Here is a 23,543-nt window from a genome sequence, read left to right on the forward strand (position 1 = left end):
GTTCGAGACTATCCTACCAACGGGACATTAACCTTTCTAGGACACACGTTCCCCTAGCGGAACCCCTGACAACATTCCGCTGAAAAGGCAGCGCGGGAAATATGTAACTTTCACACATTAACAAGTCCAATACAGCAAATGAAAGATAAACATCTTGTTAATCTACCCATCGTGTCCGATTAAAAAAATGCTTTACAGCGAAAACACAACATATGATTATGCTCGATCACCGCCAAGTCCAAAAAACACACAGCCATTTTCCCAGCCAAAGATAGGAGTCACAAAAAGCAGAAATAGAGATAAAATTAATCACTAACCTTTGATGATCTTCATCAGATGACACTCATAGGACATCATGTTACACAATACATGTATGTTTTGTTCGATAATGTGCATATTTATATTTAAAAAAAATCTCAGTTTACATTGGCGCCATGTTCAGAAATGCCTCCAAAATATCCGGAGAAATTGCAGAGAGCCACATCAAATAACAGAAATACTCATCATAAACTTTGATGAAAGACACATGTTTTACATAGAATTAAAGATATACTTGTTCTTAATGCAACCGCTGTGTCAGATTTAAAAAAAAACGTAAGGAAAAAGCACACCATGCAATAATCTGAGACGGCGCTCAGATATAAACAACATTTCTCCGCCATGTTGGAGTCAACAGAAATACGAAATTACATCATAAATATTCCCATACCTTTAATGATCTTCATCAGAATGCACTCCCAGGAATCCTAGTTCCACAATAAATTGTTGTTTTGTTCAATAATGTCCATTATTTATGTCCAAGTAGCTACTTTTGTTGGCACGTTTAGTACACATACCCAAACGCTCGCACAGATCCAGGCAAACGTCGGACGAAAACTTCAAAAAGTTATATTACAGGTCGAATAAACTTGTCAAGCTAAGTAGAGAATCAATCTTTAGGATGTTGTTATCATAAATATTCAATAACGTTCCAACCGGAGAATTCCTTTGTGTCTATAGAAGTAATGGAACGCAAGTCGATATCATGTGGAATGCGCGTGACCAGGACCCGGCTCTCTGCCAGACCACTGACTCAAACAGCTCCCATCCGGCCCCACATCACAGTAGAAGCTTCATTCAACGTTCTACAGACTGGTGACATCTAGTGGAAGGAAGTGCAAACAGATCCATATCCCACTGGGATTTCAATAGGCGATGAGTTGAAAATCGACCAGCCTTAGAATTCTCACTTCCTGTTTGGATTTTGTCTCAGGTTTTTGCCTGCCATATGAGTTCTGTTATACTCTCACAGACATCATTCCAACAGTCTGGGCACGCTATTCATCCAAAGTGAAAATGCTGCCCCCTATCCCTAAAAAGTTAAAAACTGTAAGATCTTATGTTTCACCGAGTCGTGGCTGAACGACGACACGGATAATATACAGTCGGCTGGGTTTTCCGTGCATCTGCAGGACAGAACAGCTACGTCTGGTAAGACGAGGGGTGGGGGAGTGTGTCTCTTTGTCAACAGAAGGTGCACGATTTCTAACATTAAGGTAGTCTCGAGGTATTGCTCGCCTGAGGTAAAGTACTTCATGATAAGCTATAGACCACACTATCCATCAAGAGAGTTTATCTATATATTTCATAGCAGGCTATTTACCAGCACAAACTGACGCTGGCACTAAGACGGCACTCAACGAGCTGTATAAGGCCATAAGCAAACAAGAAAATGCTCATCCAGAAGAGGTGCCCCTAATGGCAGGGGACTTTAACTTGTTTGGGATAGGGGGCAGCATTTTCACTTTTGGATGAATAGCGTGCCCAGAGTGAACTGCCTCCTACTCTGTCCCAGATGCTAATATATGCATATTATTATTACTATTGGATATAAAAAACACTGAAGTTTCTAAAACTGTTGGAATGATGTCTGTGAGAGTATAACAGAACTCATATGGCAGGCAAAACCTGAGAAAAAATCCAAACAGGAAGTGGGAAATCTGAGGTTTGTAGTTTTTGAACTCACCCCTATCGAATACACAGTGGGATATGGGTTAATTTGCACTTCCTAAGGCTTCCACTAGATGTCAACCGTCTTTAGAACGTTGTTTCAGGCTGCTCATGTGAAGGGGGGCCGGATCGGAGCTGTTTGACTAAGGGGTCTGCCTACAGCCTCGTTCTCAGTCACGCGCTTTCACTTGAGAGGTAGCTCTTGTTCCATGGCTTTTCTACAGACAATGGAATTCTCCGGTTGGAACATTATTGAACTTTTATGATAACATCCTAAAAATGGATTATATACTTAGTTTGACAAGTTTCTTTGACCTGTAATATAACTTTTTGAACATTTCGTTCGAATGCACCAGATCGCGCTTTTGGATTTGTTTACCAAACGCCCTAACAAAAGAAGCTATTGGACATAAATGGACATAAATGATGGACATTATCGAACAAAACAAGCATTTATTGTGGAACTGCGATTCCTGGGAGTGCATTCTGATGAAGATCAAAGGTAAGTGAATATTTATAATGCTCTTTATGAATAATGTTGACTACCCAACATGGCGGATATTTCTCTGGCTGGTTTGGGCTCTGAGCGCCGTTCTCAGATTATGCTTTTTCCGTATAGTTTTTTTGAAATCTGACACAGCGGTTACATTAAGGAGAAGTGTATCTAAAGTTCCATGTATAATAGTTGTATTTTCATCAACATTTATTATGAGTATTTCTGTGAATTCATGTGGCTCTCTGCAATATCACTGCATGTTTTGGAACTACTGAACGTAACACGCCAATGTAAAATAAGATTTTTGGATATAAATATTAACTTTACCGAACAAAACATACATGTATTGTGTAACATGAAGTCCTATGAGTGTCATCTGATGAAGCTCATCAAAGGTTAGTGATTCATTTTATCTCTATTTGTGCTTTTTGTGACTCCTCTCTTTGGCAGGAAAAATGGCTGGGTTTTTCTGTGACTTGGTGGTGACCTAACATAATTGTTTGTGGAGCTTCCGCTGTAAAGCATTTTTGAAATCAGACACTGTGGCTGGATTAACGAGAATTTTATCTTTAAAATGGTGCCTAATACTTGTATGTTTGAGAAATTTGATTTATGAGATTTCTGTTGATTTGTATTTGGCACCCTGCAATTTTATTGGCTGTTGGCGAAGGGTTCCACTAGCGGAACAGGGTTAGCGGAACAGGGTTAGCGGAACCCCAGTCCTAGACAGGTTAATGCAGGCAAACCTAAATCTGTTTTACCTCATTTCTACCAGCATGTCACGTGTAACCAGATGGGAAAAAAACAACTCTAGACCACCTTTACTCCACACACAGAGACGCGTAAAAAGCACTCCCTCACCCTCCATTTGGAAAATCTGACCCTAATTCTATCCTCCTGATTCCTGTTTACAAGCAAAAACTAAAGCAGGAAGTACCAGTTTCTCGCTCAATACGGAAGTGGTCAGATGACGCAGATGCTACAGGACTGTTTTGCAAGCACAGACTGGAAAATGTTCTGGGATTCATCCAATGGCATTGAGGAGTATACCACCTCAGTCATCGGCTTCATCAATAAGTGAATCGACGACGTCGTCCCCAGTGACCGTACGTACATATCCCAACCAGAAGCCATAGTTTACAGGCAAAATCCGCACCGAGTTAAAGGCTAGAGCTGCCGCTTTCAAGGAGCGGGACATTAATCCGGAAGCTTATAAGAAATCCCGTTATGCCCTCAGACGAACTATCAAAACAGGAAAAGCGTCAATACAGGACTAAGATGTAATCCTACTACACCGGCTCTGACACTCGTCGGATGTGGCAGGGCTTGCAAACCATTACAGACTACAAAGGGAAACCCAACTGCGAGTTGCCCAGTGATGCGAGCCTACCAGACGGGCTAAATGCCTTTTATGCTCGCTTCGAGGCAAGCAACACTACAGCATGCATGAGAGCACCAGCTGTTCCGGGACGAATGTGTGATCACGCTCTCCGTAGCATATGTGCGCAAGACCTTTAAACAAATCAACATTCACAAGGCTGCGGGGCCAGATAGATTGCCAGGACGTGTACTCAGAACATGCGCGGACCAACTGACAAGTGTCTTCACTGACATTTTCAACCTCTCGATGACCGAGTCTGTAAAACTTACATGTTTCAAGCAGACCACCATAGTCCCTGTGCCCAAGAAAGCAAAGGTAACCTGCCTAAATAACTACCTCCCCGTAGCACTCACGTCGGTAGCCATGAAGTGCTTTGAAAGGCTTGTCATGGCTCACAACACCATCATCCAGGACACCCTAGACCCCCTCCAATTCGCATACCGCTCCAACAGATTCACAGATGACGCAATCTCAATCGCACTCCACACTGCCCTTTCCCACCTGGACAAATGGAACACCAACGTGAGAATGCTATCCATTGACTACAGCTCAGTGTTCAACACCATAGTGCCCACAAAGCTCATCACTAAGCTAAGGACCCTGGGACTAAACACCTCCCTCTGCAACTGGATCCAGGCCTCCTTGACAGGCCGTACCCCGGTGGTAAGGGTAGGCAACACATCTGCCACACTGATCCTCAACACGGGAGCCCCTCAGGGGTGCATGCTTAGTCCCCTCCTGTACTCCCTGTTCACCCATGACTGTGTGGCCAGGCACGACTCCAACACCATCATTAAGTTTCCTGACGACAACAATGAGCCAGCATATAGGGAGGTCAGAGACCTGGCAGTGTGGTGCCAGGACAACAACCACTCCCTCAACGTGAGCAAGACAAAGGAGATGATCGTGGACTACAGGAAAAGGAGGGCCGAACACGCCCCCATTCACATCAACGGGGCTGTAGTGGAACGGGTCGAGAGTTAAGTTCTTTGGTGTCCACATCACCAACAAACTACCATGGTCCAAACACACCAAGAAAGAGGGCACGACAACACCTTTTCCCCCTCAGGAAACTGAAAAGATTTGGCATGGGTCCCCAGAACCTCAAAAAGTTCTACAGCTTCACCATCGAGAGCATCCTGACCAGTTGCATCACCGCTTGGAATGTCAACTGCTCTGCATCTGACCGTAAGGCCCAGTACATCACTGTGGCCAAGCTTCGTGCCATCTAGGACCTCTATACTAGGCGGTGTCAGAGGAAGGCCCCAAAAATTGTCAAAGACTCCAGTCACCCAAGTCATAGACTGTTCTCTTTGCTAACGCACGGCAAGCGGTACCGGAGCGCCAAGTCTTGGTCCAAAAGGCTCCTTAACAGCTTCTACCCCCAAGCCATAAGACTGCTGAACAACTAATCAAATGGCCACCTGGACTATAAGCATCGACAGCCCCCCCGTTGTTTTTACACTGCTGCTACTCGCTGTTTATCTATGCATAGTCACTTTACCTCTACCTACATGTACAAATGACCTCGACTAACCTGTACCCCCTTTATATAGACAGCCTCATTATTGTAACTTTATTTTTTAACTTAGATTATTTAGTAAATATTTTCTTAACTCTATTTTCTTAAAACTGCATTTTAAGGGCTTATAAGTAAGCATTTCACAGTAGGGTCTACACCGGTTGTAATCGGAGCATGTGACAAATAAAATGTGATTTGATTAACTTCAAATACAAGGTCAGGCTAAAAACATGCCATAATTACTGTGGTATATTCTAAGACTATCCACGTGACGTAAGGGGTGGATGATGAGTTGAGATAGGGCAGAGACAGTGACCGTGCTATTATTACCAAAGACAGACAGCACAGACCTAGCAACAGAGCTCCATTTGTAGTTGAACACCAGCCGCCTAGCTCTAGGCTGTGTCATTATGGAGGAACACATGACAGCAAAGTACCGAAGCCCCAGACCTCAGATCAGCCTCCTCCTCATTCCCACTAATGATGACTGATGACACACATTTGATTCAGCTGTCTGTCGAGCCGAGTCAGGGGTCTCCTTACCGGTGGATTTGGGCAGAGCGAGGGGAGGACAGGGCTGAGGAGCACTCATTTGTCTTTAGCACTGGGAGCTATTGCGGAAAAACAGATAGGGTGCGATTTGAGACGATGTAGTGCACTCCTTTTGAGCCCTATGGGTCGGTGGAGCCGGGGCCTATCCAGAGACTTAGGAAAGTTGGCTGACGAGAGCAGACAAAGCGGTGTAGGCAGAGGGATCGCAAAGGGATGTTTCCATACTTTAATGAAGGACATGTTTAGCTTCCTCTGTCAGTGTGCGTTTAGATTTTCCTAGTTGCGTGTGTGCGTGCGCGACAAAGCGCATATGTGTGAGTGTGTGTTCAATGGACTAAGTGTGTAAAGAGTTAACTGGCTGGTAACCTGACCCTGCGGTCGGTCAGGTGAGAGGCGTTAATCCCCACCCCACTGGGGTGCTGTTAACCTGCTCGCACGCCTGACCTCAAACTCAACGTTTGAACCCAGGGCCGCCTGACCGTGTGTGTACCAAGGGCCCCTGTGTGTGTAACAGCGACACCCGAGCATCCCGGCCCTTCCCAGTTAACTGTCCATTAAGCTAAGTGGCCCATCCATAATGCAAGCCTCCCCAATGTGTTATTCAGAGCGGGAGCTTTCCATAAATAGTGGCGTTAAAAAGGAAATAATGCACATTCTAGAATGCCCTTCAAGCCAATCAGAAAGGAGTATTCAAAAATGCCATGGTATAATGTAGTGTAGTACACTCTAGGTAGAGACCATAGTGTCTATGCTAAACTACATGATAGGACAGGCAACCATTCATACAATACAAAGCCTGAATCTAATGAGGATATTGGGGGAATGAGGACAATATGAACGCGAGTCTGCTATGAGTAAGTAAACAAGAGCCCTGAAGAGGGGGTTGAGAGATGGGAGCTGTTTACGGCGTGAGAGAGGGAATCAAGGCGCCGCCGCCGCCTCTCTCTCAGCCAGGCCTCCGCTGGGTTTGTCGGCTGCTTCAAAATGAGATCAAACAGACTGACTACAGCTAGGCTCCAAGTAGGCCAGGTCAGGGGAAGAAGCAGGTTGATCAGGCTTCGGGCCAGAGAAAGGTGATATAGTCACCTTCAAAATTATTGGTACCCTATATAAAGATGAGGGGGAAAAATATACTGTATAAAATAAATACAAATACTGAGCAACAAAAAAAAATAATTTAAAAGTCTATTTTATAATAATACAATTGTTTAGAGAAAGATTTTGTCAAACAAATAATACTTTATCAACATGATAGGTGTCAAAATGATACGTATTGGCACCCGTTTTCAATACTCGGATAACGGCACTGAGCCTTTTACTAGAATGTTTTATGAGATTGGAGAACACATTGGGAGGGATCTTAGACCATTCCTCCATACAGAATCTTTCCAGATCCTTCAGTCTGCTCTTATGGACTGCCCTCCAATTCAAACCACAGGTTTTCAATGGTCCGGAGACTTAGATGGCCATTGTACAATTTAGATTGTGGTCAAATAACCACTTGTTTGTGGATTTTGATGTGTGCTTGGGATCATTGTCTTGCTGGAAGATCCAATTGCGGACAAGTTTCAGCTTCCAAGCAGAGGTAACCAGGTTTTTGGATAAAATGTCCTGGTACTTGGTAGAGATCATGATGTTGTTGACCTTAACAAGGGCCCCAAGACCCTTGTTAAAGTGGGGGATTAAGATGGTTATACCAAACATAATTTAGCTATTTGATTTTGAATTCAGGACCTTCGGAAAGTACTCAGAGACCCCTTGACTTTTTCCACATTTTGTTATGTTACACTCTTGTCCTAAAACAAAAATACCTTGTTTACATAGGTATTCAGACTTGAAATTGAGCTCAGGTGCATCCTGTTTCCATTGATCATATTTGAGATGTTTATACAAGGCACCTCAAGAAACCTAAAGGACTCTCAGACTATGAGAAGCAAGATTTTCTGGTCTGATGAAACCTTTATTTAACTAGGCAAGTCAGTTAAGAACAAATTATTATTTACAATGACGGCCTACCGGGGAACCGTGGGTTAAAACTTCTTAGGGATAGGCCTCCCGTCAACAGGATAGTTGTAAATCATGCAGCGCCTTGTGTCGCGATCGCAGATTTTAGAGAAACAACAAATGTCGGTACATATTTGTCTTATAAATCGGCTGAAAGCTTAAATTCTTGTTAATATAACTGCACTGTCCAATTTATAGTAGCTATTACTGCGAAAAAATGCCATGCTATTGTTTGAGGAGAGCTCCTAAAAACAAAACACTTTTTCACCGTGATAGGTTTGATAAATTCACCTCTGAAGGTGAAATGTGTACTTACATTCTGAAATCTTTATCATCCAAAGGGTCCCAGAGATGACATGAAGTGTTGTTTCGTTAGATAAAATCATTTTTCATATCCTAAAAAGGTCCATATAGCATGCACGATCGATGTTGTATTTCCACTCAATTGCAAAGAAAGGAATCTGTGAAAATCTAACCCTAAACGTTGTTTCAACTAGTCAAATCACGTTCGTATTTATTCCTCAGAGAACCTAAAACGTAACCAGACTTCACTATATAATTACAGGTGTAGTATATCCTATAGGACACCAAATTTGGCCAGAGAGCGACGACTTCATGGCACGCCGATGACGCGGGCGGGTCTTCACTTGATCGACTGTAACTTTGTCAAATAAGCACCAGTCGGGGTCAAACAGAGCTAGCTAGATAGCCAATGGGCTGGGCTTTACGGGAGTATCTGTCGCAAAATGTAGCTGCTAACCTTGTGCAACAGCAAGCCTTTTCCTTTTGGACAAAAATGATTAGAATATGGAGAGTTATGAAGTTATAAAAACGGGGTGTTTTGCAACTGTTGAACTTATAATATGGCTACTAATAATGGAAAAGCTAAATCAAAGTCCAAGTATACAGATTTGACGATATTCTTGCAGAAAAAAGTAATGTGAATGTAAATGTCTTCTTCACGATTTGCCCAATTATACCTGGGTGACTTCACACTAAATATCATGTAGTTTGCTAAGTTATGCGTCTGAAACTTTGCACATACACTGCTGCCAACCAGAGTGATGGCTAGATGTGGGACCTTTGTTGCATTTCAAAAGATGGTGGTAGAAAAAAAAAAAAAAAGGTTGTTTTTTCTTTGTATTTTCTTCAACCAGATCTATTGTGTTATATTCTCCTACATTCAATTCACATTTCCACAAACTTCAAAGTGTTTCCTTTCAAATGGTACCAATAATATGCATATCCTTGCTTCAGGGCCTGAGCTACAGGCAGTTAGATTTTAGGCGAAAATTGAAAAAAAGGGGGCTATCCCTAAGAAGTTTTAACTGCCTTGTTCAGGGGCAGAACGACGGATTTCTACCTTGTCAGCTTGGGGATTCGATCCAGCACCTTTCGGTTATTGGCCCAACGCTCTAACCACTAGGCTACCTGCCGCCCCAAGAGTCACATCTGGAGGAAAACTGGCACCATCCCTACGGTGAAGCATTGTGGTGGCAGCATCATGCTGTGGGGATGTTTTTCAGCGGCAGGGTCTGGGAGACTAGTCAGTACAGAGGGAAGGATGAATGGAGCAAAGTACAGAGAGATCCTTGATGAAAACCTGCTCCAGAGCACTCAGGACCTCAGACTGGGGCAAAGGCTCCCCTTCCAATAGGACAACGACCCTAAGCATACAGCCAAGACAATGCAGAAGTGGCTTCGGGGACAAGTCTCTGAATGTCCTTGAGTGGCCCAGCCAGAGCCCGGACTTGAACCCAATCGAACATCTCTGGAGAGACTTGAAAATAGCTATGCAACGACGCTCCCCATCCAACCTGACAGAGCTTTAGAGGATCTGCAGAGAATTTAATCAATTTTAGAAGAAGGCTGTAATGTAACAAAATGAAGAAAAAGTCAAGGGGTCGGAATACTTTCCGAATGCACTGTATTCATTGTTTAAACTGGTACGCAGCTACCTTCAGTCTAGTCTTGTGAGGCTTGTACGTGTTTGTGAGAGAGCCACCTTTCCACAGAGGGGTCATATTAGTATATAGCCCAAACTGTTTGGACGCTACAGACAGAAGTTGGCAGATCGTCTGTACCGACTTCAGACGCATCCTGTGATGATTGTGGGGGTCGTAGAGCAAAACGGAGAACACCATCGTGTTCGTGAGAGTCATCTTAGAGGATTCATAATAGTTTGTAGGCCAAAATGCTCCGACTCCACAGATGTTTCTGGATGTCTCATGATCTGACAAACACTGCTTTAGCTCTGCCACCTTTCACCGCAAATGCGGAAGGGCGACATCAGCGGATGCTATTGCAACCCATGCAAAAAACTGATATATATATATATATTCAGACTATATTCCTTACCTCAGTGTACCTCTGGACATTTCAACCGTGGATATAAGGTGAGGAGAGTAGCGGAGGACAGCTAATGGCGGCTTTAAAGCTGGTCTTATCCTAACCTTTCTTCTGTGGCACAGAGAGCTTCAGTCTCCTTCTGCAGGCACCTGATTGGTCACCTATGCACCAACTACAGCACAACTGGACCAGGAAGTTTGTGGGCGCTAATCCCTATATTACACCCAATCCATAATTCACACAGGGGGGATTACTACTGAACCACTCTGCGCAAGAGAGAGAATTTGGGCAACTGTGCAGTCGCCACCTGCTGGGTCATTAAGAGTGTGTGATGCTCTGGCTCCATATGTCACAGGAGACAACGTGAGAAGGTGGAGCAGGCAGGTAAAAACAAACAACTGGCAACAGTAACGCTGCTAAATAGGACAAAGATATAGGCCATTCTGTACCACACTACATTTTCCAACCAGCCTGTTTCACATCTAACTGGATCCAGGCCAAATCCCCATCAGTTGAAACAGAGCATTCAAATAATATGAGTCATCCTAGCAAAGCCTCAGCTCTCACTCACTAACTTCCTGCCTCGCCCTCTCCCTCTTTTCATCTCTCAACCCACTCAAAAATGACATTAAACCCTGCGACTGCTCCAGAGGGACGAGGGTTTCAAAATGCCAGCTCCCGCAGCCCTTTTTCTCAGAGTGAAACCTCGCCGCTCAGGGTGCCGACAGCACAGACATAGAAATCCAGCATTGTTGTGCAGCAACCGTGGCTGTGCAAAGGTTTCACACGTACGGTATGAGGTCACAGCAGCCTGTGTGCCAGTGGCCCGTGGAGGCAGCAGGGAGTCAGACACAGCGGGACTCCACTATACTACAATAAAGAGATGAACTAGTTTACGCTGTGCGGCGGCTCGGTCACTACAGTTCAAACAAGTGTCAGTTTCCTTCTCTGTTTAGTTACATCCTTGGGTGGAGAGAAAGGAGAAAAGTAAACTCCTGCAGTAAGATTGTTTCCCTAACTACTGATAGGATCAGTGGTATGCTGTACAGTAGAGCACTCTATCAGTTCTGATCTTAAGTGTGTGTGCAAGCATTACTCACTGAGTGTGAGCAGCAAAGGCAATATTTGTGGATGGATCTACTTTACAGTAAAGGCCAGACATCCTCCTTTCAGCACATTGTGTGACTATCATTGGGCAACACTTGGGTGATATGGGGACATTGGGAGATGGTGTTGTTATAGAGTGAAATGTTTGTTTGCCTAAAAAGGAACAGTGATGACGAAATAAAAGTTGAAACAGAATAACATCAAAAGCAATCATCTTCCCGTGAGATAAACTGACACACAAATGCCTTTTCTCTGACCTCCTAAAAAAAGCCTACGACAAAATGCTTTCCTCAGGTAACTTAGAAATCCCCCCTGAAATAACACAACCAGGCTCCCTACCGCGCAGACGGCACAAATGCAAATTCCCATTTTTTCCCAGATCCTGGATAACAGCCAGTCGTTTAAATAAGATGGCTTAAATGAGGAACAGACCGCCATAGCGCCTTCGATGTCTGTCTGAAACATCAAAACATTGGTAGCTGTAGGCTCAAATCACCATTGTGCTGTTTCTCTGCACATTGCCTGAAATGTCTTCAGAGGAGAAATAGCCGTAGTTGGCTGTATTTATATCGAATAGCCAGTAAGTGGACCATGAAGCAGTGAGCTTTAGTCTAGATATGATGCTTCTTTAGGAAATGCGTTTTCTCTATCTACCTAGCATTACTGCTAACCTGACGTGATATCTGCACAATTGCTATCATGGGAAACACTAACTATGTCCTTAGTAAGACAGTAGGCCCTATTCTCTGAGTCGCCTAAGGTGCAACGGTTAGAGACAAAACACTATATCTAATGATGGGTATAGATCCTACTTTACACACTAATGCCATTCATAGTAAACAGGATAGGGATAATGAGCGTCTGTCTCTCACCTCTCGTCAACCACACGTGTTCCGAGCTGTCGAGCTAGAGGGCATCTCACTTCGCACAATGAGAGCCACACTAACATCCTCAACGCTAGACGGGTGAGCGATCCGTCTAAGATCGAGCCTCTCCTTCCCTCGCATGCCGTCGTATCCTTCTCAAGAGGGGGAGGCGGGGAGGTAAGAGAGTCTCTTATTCTCCATCTTTTAAAAAGGTGGTGATCATACTTTATTTCCACCTCCACATCTCTGGATGCTGGTTAAAGGAGTTCCCAGTTGGGCCTTTCACCCTCAAATGTCAGACGAAGTGGGTGAAAAGAGACAGATGAGCCTAATGAATATCAAATGACACGGCGAGTAAGTCAGTCGCTGGCCAGAGAAAGACCGACTCGATCCAGACATGCAGGGTTTCTCTCCAGCTGGGGCCAGATTGAGCGGAGCGGGATTTCGAGGAGAGGATAGAGTGAAGACAATCTGGAGTGATCTTAAAATCATTTCTGGGTAACAATTACGTACTTTACGGTGATTGTTTTCAATTAAAAATGGTCAAAAAGAAACAAATAGATTCTTAGCAAAGGGCATTTTGTCAAGCAAGAATATTGTAGGGCTGTCTGGGAGTGGTCTGAGTGGGAGGGGGAAACAGGAAATTAGCGGTTATTGGCAGAGAGGTTTGGTTATTGGTCTATTAACTAATTTACCTCACGGTGATGTCAAAATTGAAGGCTAAAACTCCATCCCACCAAAACAGGTTGACATTACAAACAGCTCCTTCACTAAAAGGGCATACATTTCACAATATCATTCAAACCTCAGTGTGGAAATGTATATAAAACACAGGAAAATCACGTTTATGACTGCACTGTGCCTTTAAGTTACTCCACCAGAAGCAGCTCATAAATCAAGGGACAGGATCGGCTCATCTTCCTCAGACGAGCTACCCAGCCCAGGAACCCTTAAAACACACAGACACAACGCTATTGTGACGGCAGAGCAAATAAGGACCCGGCTTCTGTAACCGCAATGAGATCATCTGGGCCACAGAGACTCAATGTCTCGTTTCTTTTTGTGTTCAGGCATGGGTCGGCCCGCTATGTTATTAAAACTATGTCCTGGTGCAGAAAACGAGATGGATACACTTTCATGACAAGAAATAAAGCAGATTGTGGTTATATGATATGACCTCCAATTTCTCTAAAAATTGATGTAATAGCAGTATACTAACTCCATAATGTAAAAGTATTATAATCTCCTCGAGGGGCCATTTTGGTGAGAGATTAAAACTCACTTTGGTGGTGGCAGCCACAGTATGCTATTTTCTCTCACAGAAGCAGGAAAAATGGCAGTATTTTTAGCGTGCTAACCTCTGGCCCATTTTCTGGGCCCTTCGCTGCGTTTGGTACGGATGTCCCACTCTCTAAATAGGAGGGGATTCCATTGTGTGGAGACAGACAACCTGAGAAGTACACAGTTGGCTGGCCCTCCGTGTGATGTAGCAACATGCTGACTCTCCAGAGGAGGACCAGAGGGCAAGGGGATGGGCAGACGGCCATCTTGCTTTCGGACAGAGGGAGAGAGTTTGTGGGGGGGGGGGGGGGGGGGGGCTTTAACCCTGTGAGAATTATGCACAAGTTTCTGATGAAATAATTCGACTTTCCCTGTAATAACCCATTATACAGAGAGCAAATGAACAAAAGAATAGTGTAAAATAAGAAACAAGTGAGGACAGCCGACCGTAAAAGATTAATAATACCACGGACTGCCAGGCTCTAGTTTACCACCTAGGCAGCATGCTAAAGAATGCAACCAAAATAAAATAAAAAAAATGGGAATGAGAATGCATGGTAGAGGAAGTTTGGGTTGATAAATGTCCTTGGTTCGATACCTCAATGAATTTATGCATGTTCTAGTATGAGTGAGTGTGGATGAGACACGAAGACGGTGGAGAAGAGTTATTGAGAGAGCGGGAGAGAGAGAGCACATTGAGAAGAGCTCTTGCTATGTAGCCAGCCAAGCAGCGCACAAACCATCTGAAGAGATAAGTAAAGAAGTGATTACAAAAGGCTGGCTCAATTTCTGACAGTCTGACGCTTGACTGCCTCCATATACACCGAATTGATTTAAATGAAGAGGCTATGAATATTTTAGAGTGGAACCCCCTTAGCCTAAGCCATTTCGATCTCCTGTTCTCTCTGTGTGTGTGTGTGTGTAGGTGGGACAAGAGGGAGAATGTAATTATTGATAGTGAGATTACGGCCTGTTGTCACTATGTCTGCAATTGCTTGTCTACTTTAAGCTCCGATGAATCAATGACACTGGCTGAATCCTTTCTGTCCGCTTTGCTTTGTTCATGAAAGTGGGCTTTACAGAGTAAACCCACCCTTCTTTGGGGATTTAGCATCAAACTCAGCTCACGTACAGTACTCTGACCAATGCCCCAGACTAAATCTCTCTGCAAACAAGCCGACGGCCTGTTGGTGGATCCAAGCGTGAGTGCAAACACAGTCTCCGCACAAATATGCTGAATTTCCCTCATGCTCGACGTCTAAAGATTTTTGCAACGTGCCGCCAACAGCAAATAAAACTGTTGAAGTCAGCGCTGTTGTTTGTGTGTACGTGAAGCAGGTGCAGTGCCAAGTGCAAATACTCAAAGTGACGAACCACACCCGTTTGGCATATATTTCAAAAACATTACCGCGTGAGCGTGCCGCGTGACCAGGTTGCCACTGATAACCTTGGGCTGGCGAACGCCCAGTTCAGAGAGGCGTCTGTATTTGGTAAATGATGCATTGCATTAAAGCGATGACTGCTTTGAAGTTTGACGACAGGGTGCCATTTGGGGAGGCGAGTGATGGCAGGTTGTGAAATGCTGCCCCGCGGCCTTTCCCAGGCATGGCGTTGAACTCCTTTCACCCTGCGCCATTACAAACATACCTTGATGACAAAGCAGGTCGTTCTGTGGGACAGGGCGCTCTCTGCTTTCAGTCATCCGCCCGGGCCACTAAATCACTGTGTCTGCAGGGCTGACAGGAGCAGGCAGACGCACGTGAGACTGTGTGTCTGCTGCACACCCTGTTAAAACAGGGGACCTTGCCCAACGCAAGCCTGTCCATCCATCTAGCCTGTCCCATCAGGTTCACATCAACACAGCCTCAAGGGAAAAATACCCAGTCCATAAAAGCACTAAAAGGTCATCAAGGAGTATGGACATGAAAGAGAAAGCAGAAAATATATAGGTGAAAAGGCATTGGACAAAAAGGGCAAATGCTGTGGTTCAAAACGGTAGGGTAGAACAAATCCTGCAGTGTTCTATTGAAAGAACACCTAAAAACTCAAGCGCATGACCAGTGATTTTCTGTAAACTAATGTATAAACAGTGGGGTTAGGGTTAGATTATAAGAGTACATGGCCATTAAGGCAAGATTGTTCTTCAAGATGTTTCAACGTTCATAGATGACCAGCTGGGTTAAATAATAATCACAGTGGTGTAGCTATTGCGTGCTAGGAATATGGGACAGAATACTAAGCTTTTGACTACTTTGTTTATAAGGATCTTTAGGGGTGTCAATTTTGATCCCTACCTTTGAGGAAAAAAAGAAAGATGACTTGTAAACAAAATCTCTTTCTCCGAACAATTGTATTCGTATTAAAGAAAATTATTTCCCAAAGAAATTCAGCATACAATACACCTCAGTATTTTGAATTATTTATTTGAAACAGTCCTTATTGCACATCTTTATCAAGGGTGTCAATTTCAGACCTCACTATAGATCATGCTAGAACAAGAACAATTTCCCCCCAGTTGTTATGCTCAGCATCTCTACATTGCATTGTCACAAAACTCCGCCTTTTTGGCCATGCCAATTTGGGGTTTAGTGGAACTGCCGGTTTTTTAATAATAAGTTGTTTATGGACGGTTTCATGTCCCTGGTGCACACTGCCAGATGCAATTCGTACGTCAGGGGCGAAAACCCATATCTGTAGCTCATTCGCAAAGCCAACACTGCAATCGTTTGGCGAGTGCTGCGTCCAAACACATCAGCCGCAGTTTCCATGTACTGTAAAAAAACAGCACAATTACCGGGCGGTCTCACTACGCTGTCTGACGCTTCCAAGACTTCAACCCTTGGAGAAACCGCACGGGTTTAGACTTCACCAGCAAACTGGAACTCTTCCCCTCAAACTCTTGCACCCCTCACTCGCCCTGCCAAAATTGCTCCTGCTTTTGAAAAAACAAAAATACCATCTTTTTTTTTTTGTGTGTGTGGGGGGGGTTCACTCTACTGAAAGGACTTCCGCACTTAAATACCACATGATTCAGATTAGGGGAGCAGTTAACAAACCCCCTCCAATACAGGTGATTAGAGCCAATAGGCCACTACTTGGCAGCTCTGCCTTGAGAAAAAGTAAAAGCTTGGCTCCTTGGGCTGCTGTCGGCACACACCCTACAGGCCATACGACAGCCTGGGAAAAAGCAATAGGCCTGAGAGAGGGAGTCCAAGCCACTGTGACTGGAGCCCACCTTGTGTCCCCCTCACCCCCCCCCCCCCCCCCCCCCCTCCGCCAACCACCCTCCCCGTGCAGTGTGTGTGACAGTCATGTGAAAAAAGACATGCACATTCCTTCATGCATGAGCCTGTAATTGGTGTAAGGATTCCGACAGGAGCAGCCCTCTGAAAAGAATGGAACCAAGTGCATTTAAACTACTTCGCTGAGACTGGGCATTGTTCTTCAGCACAATAACAAATCAGATTCCTACTGGTGTTGCTGTTGTTGTTCCTTATGATGAACACAACTCACTGAGCTGGCTGGATAGAGATAACAGTTTGCTTGGAGCAGAAATGAAATATTCTGTAAATATATAATACTGTAAGTAGTAGTAGCTGATAATGTTGCGTCTTAGACCACACGCACTGCACCGAATGTTAATCTGCCGTTTAGGGACCACCCGCTGGTGGACGTCTGACTTCCGACATTAGGTTTGCAAATTACAACCGGCACTCTGTTCAGAGATGCTAAGTACTCTCTCCCGGCAAACGTTACCCGTGTGTCTGAGCCCTTAGAGGCAGTTTGACACAAGTTTTACTCCGGTGGAGATGTCACTGAATGTACTCAGAGTTGAGAATATCTGAAGGGTCATCTGATGAATAGCCTAATTGCTGTAGATACATGCGGAAGAGGCCTGCCAAGAAAAAGGCATTATATTGCTATGAGGCCGGGCCTCTAAAATGAACCACACTGCTAAGGTAAAAGTGTATAATCTATTTCCTAACCGATGGTGCAGTGGATTACACAGCATAGGATTCCCTGCATATGAAGTTCATTTCAAAAGAGTGGGATAAAAACAGGTAAATAAAAAGAGGAGAGGCGCACCAGACGCTGTTTGACTATCCCAGCCCTCTTTGGTTTAGCACAACAATGTGAACCAGAGCTTGGGTTCAGAGGTCTTTTCCTGGTCCCACCCTCTGCTAGCCTCCTGCATATTAGCTCATATGGTTTGAATCAATGCCGCCACTAGAGCCGTTCACTGGGCCAATAAGATCATAGCGTACGGGCTGGAGACTGCAGCTCAGTGAGGGCTGGTGCGGTCTGTGTTGTGTTCAGAGGAGCTGTATTGCTTTAACCCTAGTAGAGATGTGACCTCCTAAAAAAAAAACAGCAGCATGTGAGCAGTTTGTCTGTGATTGGTGTTGTTGTCGATGTGTCGATGTCCAGTCCCTATCTCTGTCCAAACCTCATGACTTAAGTAAACACAGAATCAGGTCAAGCAGGACGGATATTAATTTACAAACTCTGGGGCCTAGGCACATTTTTCAATACCCTAATGAGCAACACACACTTTTTCCATCTACTTCTCTGGTACATTTATATAGCCCAGATTTAGTGAGGAAATGATCCAGTCTCAGGATATGAGAGCGCCTGGTTGTTATGGTCACTCAGCTGTAATCAACAAGCAGACCACTTCTACTATAAAGTCCACGTGTGCTTTGTGACTGAGTGGCACAGCGGGTTACCCCTGTGGAGATACAGAGTGAAATGACCCTTCAAATGATACTTTGTTGCCACAATAAAATCATCTCAATTGCTACAGATGCACTCTACAGCCGATTCTGCAAGTGCGGCAGGGGGGGACTATTTCCCTCCACGTGTAAACTACTGTGTTTCAAGAGGAAATAATAACTTCTATCTGATAACATTTTTAAATGGACTTGGACTCAATCACGATATATGCTAGATCAGGGGGACTCAACTCTTACCTCACGGAGGTCCAGAGCCTGCTGGTTTTCTGTTCTACCTGATAATTAATTGCACACACCTGGTGTCCCAGGTCTAAATCGGTCCCTGATTAGAGGGGAACAACGACCAAATGCAGTGGAACTGGCTTCGAAGTCCAGAGTTTAGTTTGAGGGTGCTAGATGTTCAGCAATATACCACTATCCTCGTGCCCCCCCATTTAACATATGAGCCTACTCCTTAGACATGAGGGTCAGAGCAGCTTCTGACAGTAAAACAACTAAAGTTCTTCCAAATGTCGTTGCAAAAGTACAAACTCCACAACATTGTAGGTATTTTCATATCGTGCATGGAGACATTTATACAGTATCAATAACTATATAATGATTACAGATCTGCATCATTGTGCCACATAATTATCGGTAAATCCGATGATAATATAGGTCTACGCTTTCAAATTAATCTTTATTATTATTGTGCCCTCCTCAATGGAAAAGCATTTAATAATTTTGAACGATGAGTATATAAAGGCTACATATCTACAGCAATGGCTCTCGAATCGATTATTGCAGCAGCGAAGGTTAATGACAGCAGGGAAGTTTGATCTGATTACATTTGGCATGCCTGGATAAAACCTCGTGGATATTAATCAAAAAGCAATAGCTTGGATAACATTGCCTGCATCACAGGCTATTATGCGACTGACAGACATCCTTGTAGATGACTTCAAATCATACTTAAACGTGGGTTATAGAAGACCGGTATAACAAAAATGCGTCAACTATAATGCAGTGTTAAGAGGTAAATAGTAAAGTAATAACCATGTTATAAGCCACATGGGATATACATGACGGTTTAGTAACTTGATTAGAACGAATTTAATAGGCATAATGTGTTTGAAATAATTCTACACTTCATAAAACAAGTATCATGAACAGTTATAGAAAAACAGTGGCGTAGTTCGCGTTAACTTCGCCGATTAGTGAAATTAAGTTAACGAGGCAGTGAAAATGCCACCTACAGTGATTTGAGCCGTTCCAGTGTTGGTTTCTGATGGACGAGCTGTAGGGATGGGGCACTCCGGGCACAAGTCCTTTCTCCGGGATCAAACATCCTCTGCTCTGGTTGTAGTAATCCATCATTAAAAACGGGTTCGGGCTGGGATTCAGTCCCACGACGTCCACACTCTCATACATCATATGTAGAGAGAAAGCGTGAGGATTATTGTCAGATGAGAGAAATAATGACTGCTGCGCTCAATGATTTGGGCACAAGAAAATAGGAGCAGCAGCCTTGTGGTTTTCAGTTTGCTACCAGCAGAGGTAGTAGAAAGGCTGCAAACTGGTCAAAACGGCAATGAATTAAGAAAGGGAATAAATCCGTTCATAGACACACTTGAGGTTTCGGATCCACTAGTTGGTAGAGTCAATCCAATACAAACCTATAATAAATGTATGGAATATTCACCTACACTCAATTTGAACACATCGTTCAAAAGAATGGTCAACATGATGTCAAACGTGAGGTTTGGAATTCGCCGAATTATTCGTTTGATCGAAAAAGCTTAATAACTTCAGCCAGACATATCAGTTCAATGGCCTTGCTCACATAATAAACTAGATCCAAACCAATATAGGCGACACTACAAATTACAAGAATACCTGAAATCACGCAAAGGGGTCCCAGCCCATTTCAATAACACCGCAACCACATAAGAATAGACAAAAGAGAGTAGTTGGAGATCACTCAGAATGGAATTCCGTATTTAGTTCCAACTCTTCCTCTGGGATAAAGAAGATTGTCCCGTTTGAGCTCTTGCCTTGGGCAGACAATCAGCCTGCTGTCTGTCTGCCTGCCTATCTACTTATGTTGTCCACCGCGCAACACCACCAATGCACGACGACTTGATTTGATAGATATCTTGCCTTTCTTGTTTTTAAAATCTCCCGATTCGCAAAACGCAATCTGTTCTTCTTGTTTTTATTTAGAGAGGACCCGAATTCGTTCCCACACAAATTGTGTGGCTATCATGTTCTGCAGAATGTGACAAGGAATAGCAGCTGGGCTTTGGCTCCACCTTCAATCGCTTATTTTTTTCTCGCTCCCTTTTCAGTGGTGGCTCCTCCCACATTTAACCCTTCACAGGCACCACTCAAACAGAGCGGGACGTGGGTCATGAAAGCGAGAACACAAGCCCGCTGGCGCCTTGCCTCGCTCTAATGTAAAAGTGCGTGGGACTTTAAAAAGTAACGTTTTGAATGACACAATTAAGTTACGTAAACTCTCAAATTAACTTGGCATGTCTTTTCAGAGAGTATATTAACATAATTGAGCTTTCCATGAGCTTGTAGGCTACCTCTTTTCCTAGAAATTATGTCTACCCTCACTCGTCATTTGGGCTCCTCCTTCCAATTAATTTGACCCCTCTCCCCGTGCTCTCATCGTTCACTACCCTACGATTTTTCTCCCTCGTTCCCTGTCTCGCTAATTTGCCTAATACTATGCAGCTGAACTTTTCTTGAACCCACGGAAGCAAGCAGCCTCACCCCCCAAATGATCCACACACTGATTCGGATTCGCCTCTCCGTTTCTTATCTGACATAATTAAATGTTTCCCACCTTGTACACTTGCTATTATACAATCAACTTTCCTCAAGTGCTGCTCTCACTGAACCAGTGAAAATAGCCTCAGAGCAGAAACCAGAAGTCAACCAGGCCCTTTAACCAAGAAATGCCACTTCTCCCCACCACAATAAAATCCACCCAGAAGTAGGTGGACACTAATTCAAATGAGTAGATTCGGCTATTTCAGCCACACCCGTTGCCGACAGGTGTATAAAATCGAGCACACTTCCATACAATCTCCATCGACAAACATTGGCAGTAGAATGGCTCATACAGAAGAGCTCACTGACTTTCAACGTGTCACCATCATAGGATGCCACCTTTCCAACAAGTCAGTTCATAAAAAATTTTCCCCTGCTAGAGTTGCCCCGGTCAACTGTAAGTGCTGTTATTGTGAAGTGGAAAAATCTAGGAGCAACAACAGCTCAGCCGCAAAGTGGTAGGCCACACAAGCATCTGTCCTCGGTTGCAACACTCACTACCAAGTTCCAAACTGCCTCTGGAAGCAATGTCAGCACATGAACTGTTATTCGAAAGCTTCATGAAATGGGTTTCCATGGCCTTGCAGCTGCACACAAGCCTAAGATCCCCATGCGCAATGCCAAGCGTCGGCTGGCGTGGTGTAAAGCTCGCCACCATTGGACTCTGGAGCAGTAGAAACGCGTTCTCTGGAGTGATGAATCATGCTTCACCATCTGGGAGTCCGACGGACGTTTCTGGGTTTGGTGGATGCCAGGAGAACACCTGCCCAAATGCATAGCGCCAACTGTAAAGTTTGGTGGATAAGGAATAATGGTCTGGGGCTGTTTTTCATGGTTCGGGCTAGTCCCCTTAGCTCCTGTGAAGGGTAATCTTAACACTTAATCTTAACGCTACAGCATACAATGACATTCTAGATGATTCTGTCCTTCCAACTTTGTGGCAACAGTGTGGGGAAGGCCCTTTCCTGTTTCAGCATGACAATGCCCCCGTGCACAAAGCGAGGTACAGAAATGGTTGTCGAGATCGGTGTGGTAGAACTTGACTGGTCTGCACAGAGTCCTGACCTCAACCTCATCAAACACTTTTGGGATGAATTGGAATGCCTACTGCGAGCCAGGCCTAATCGCCCAACATCAGTGCCCGACCTCCCTAATGCTCTTGTGGCTGAATGGAAGCAAGTCCCAAAGCAATGTTCCGACATCTAGTGGAAAACCTTCCCAGAAGAGTGGAGGCCGTTATAGCAGCAAAGGGGGGACCAAATCCATATTAATGCTCATGATATTGGAATGAGATGTTTGACGAACAGGTGTCCACAAACTTTGGTGTAGTGTATATAAAAGTTATTTACAAGTGTTCTAAAATAATTAGAATGAAGTTTGCTACATCAAGCTGGTGAGGTTGCAACATTGTTGCCACTTCCTACTGAATATAACCATGCAACATTCTTACAGAAGCATGCAACAATGTGGTACAAAAAGCAGATACACAACACAAGTTTTTATTCCATTGTAATAACCATTACAACACTAATCAAATAGCATGTTGAAACAAGACTATCCATTGAGATCCAAACAATAGATAATACAAACACTATAACTCCAAAACTATGATGACCAATTGACTAACACATGATGTTTCAGCCTCATCCCCCATCAGGGGCTCATTATTGGTACATCCCAGCCTCTGGTTCACATCTGAACCACAGGGCCATGACTAGGACTGAGTGAAAAGGTGTTAGAGGAATTATTGGCATTGTCCACAGCAGGGGTGGACTGCTCCACCTTTGACTGTGACACTTATTTAATGCAGGGACCAGACTGTTTACTTTGACTGATAACAACTCAGCAGAGAGCCAGCTCTGGTCAGATACCACAAGGGAAATTCCTTCACAGGATTAGCCACAATGAGTAATGGTGTCAGAAAATGCTAATTTTCTCTGCCTGTTTTTCTTCTCAGCTTGGGCAGTATTAATTTGACCCCTATGTTGTGATGGCACAGCCAGAGTGGGAGATAATGGATTGTTGATCATTGCTTATAACAGAGAGGAGGCATGGGAAAGCTTGAGAGACTAAGCTCCATTTCAGGACTTCAAAGACAAAAGTCACATTGCAGGGACTTGAAAAGAAGCAGAAGTCAATGCCAAATAGAGTGACTTGTAGAATTCCTTAACATGACTAATCATTCTGAATATATGCATGTGCCAGGAGAGTTGTTTTCCAGGCTTAGAGAAAGTCTTATTATTCTTATTGTTTATTTCACTTTTGTATATTATCTACTTCACTTTCTTTGGCAATGTTAACATATGTTTCCCATGCCAATAAAGCCCCTTGAATTGAGAATGAAAGAGAGATAGATAGAGAGGGGAAGAGAGGGAGGTAGAGAATAGTAAAAGATAAAGGGGAATAGAGAAAGAAAAACAGAGAGAGAAGGGGGAGGTGCTTT

At 44.0% G+C, this 23,543-nt stretch overlaps 1 protein-coding gene across 2 annotated transcripts in view; it reads right to left on the reverse strand.

The window, feature by feature from the left end:
- raraa (retinoic acid receptor, alpha a) overlaps nucleotides 1-20,528 on the reverse strand; it is a 58,547-nt gene extending 38,019 nt beyond the window's left edge. The window contains exons 1-2 of one of the 2 annotated variants that reach the window (XM_038991295.1): nucleotides 20,156-20,528; nucleotides 19,516-19,681 (exon numbers count right to left, since the gene is read on the reverse strand). In XM_038991295.1, the coding sequence (XP_038847223.1) occupies nucleotides 19,516-19,636 (121 nt within the window). In that variant the 5' untranslated portion in view covers nucleotides 19,637-19,681; nucleotides 20,156-20,528. Of the gene's footprint in view, nucleotides 1-19,515 lie in introns of both variants that reach the window. The other variant, XM_038991294.1, reaches the window with a different exon arrangement.
- Between the last annotated feature and the right edge of the window lie 3,015 nt (nucleotides 20,529-23,543).

The sequence above is a fragment of the Salvelinus namaycush genome, chromosome 4 (assembly GCF_016432855.1).
Source record: "Salvelinus namaycush isolate Seneca chromosome 4, SaNama_1.0, whole genome shotgun sequence".
Taxonomy (NCBI): Eukaryota; Metazoa; Chordata; class Actinopteri; order Salmoniformes; family Salmonidae; genus Salvelinus; species Salvelinus namaycush.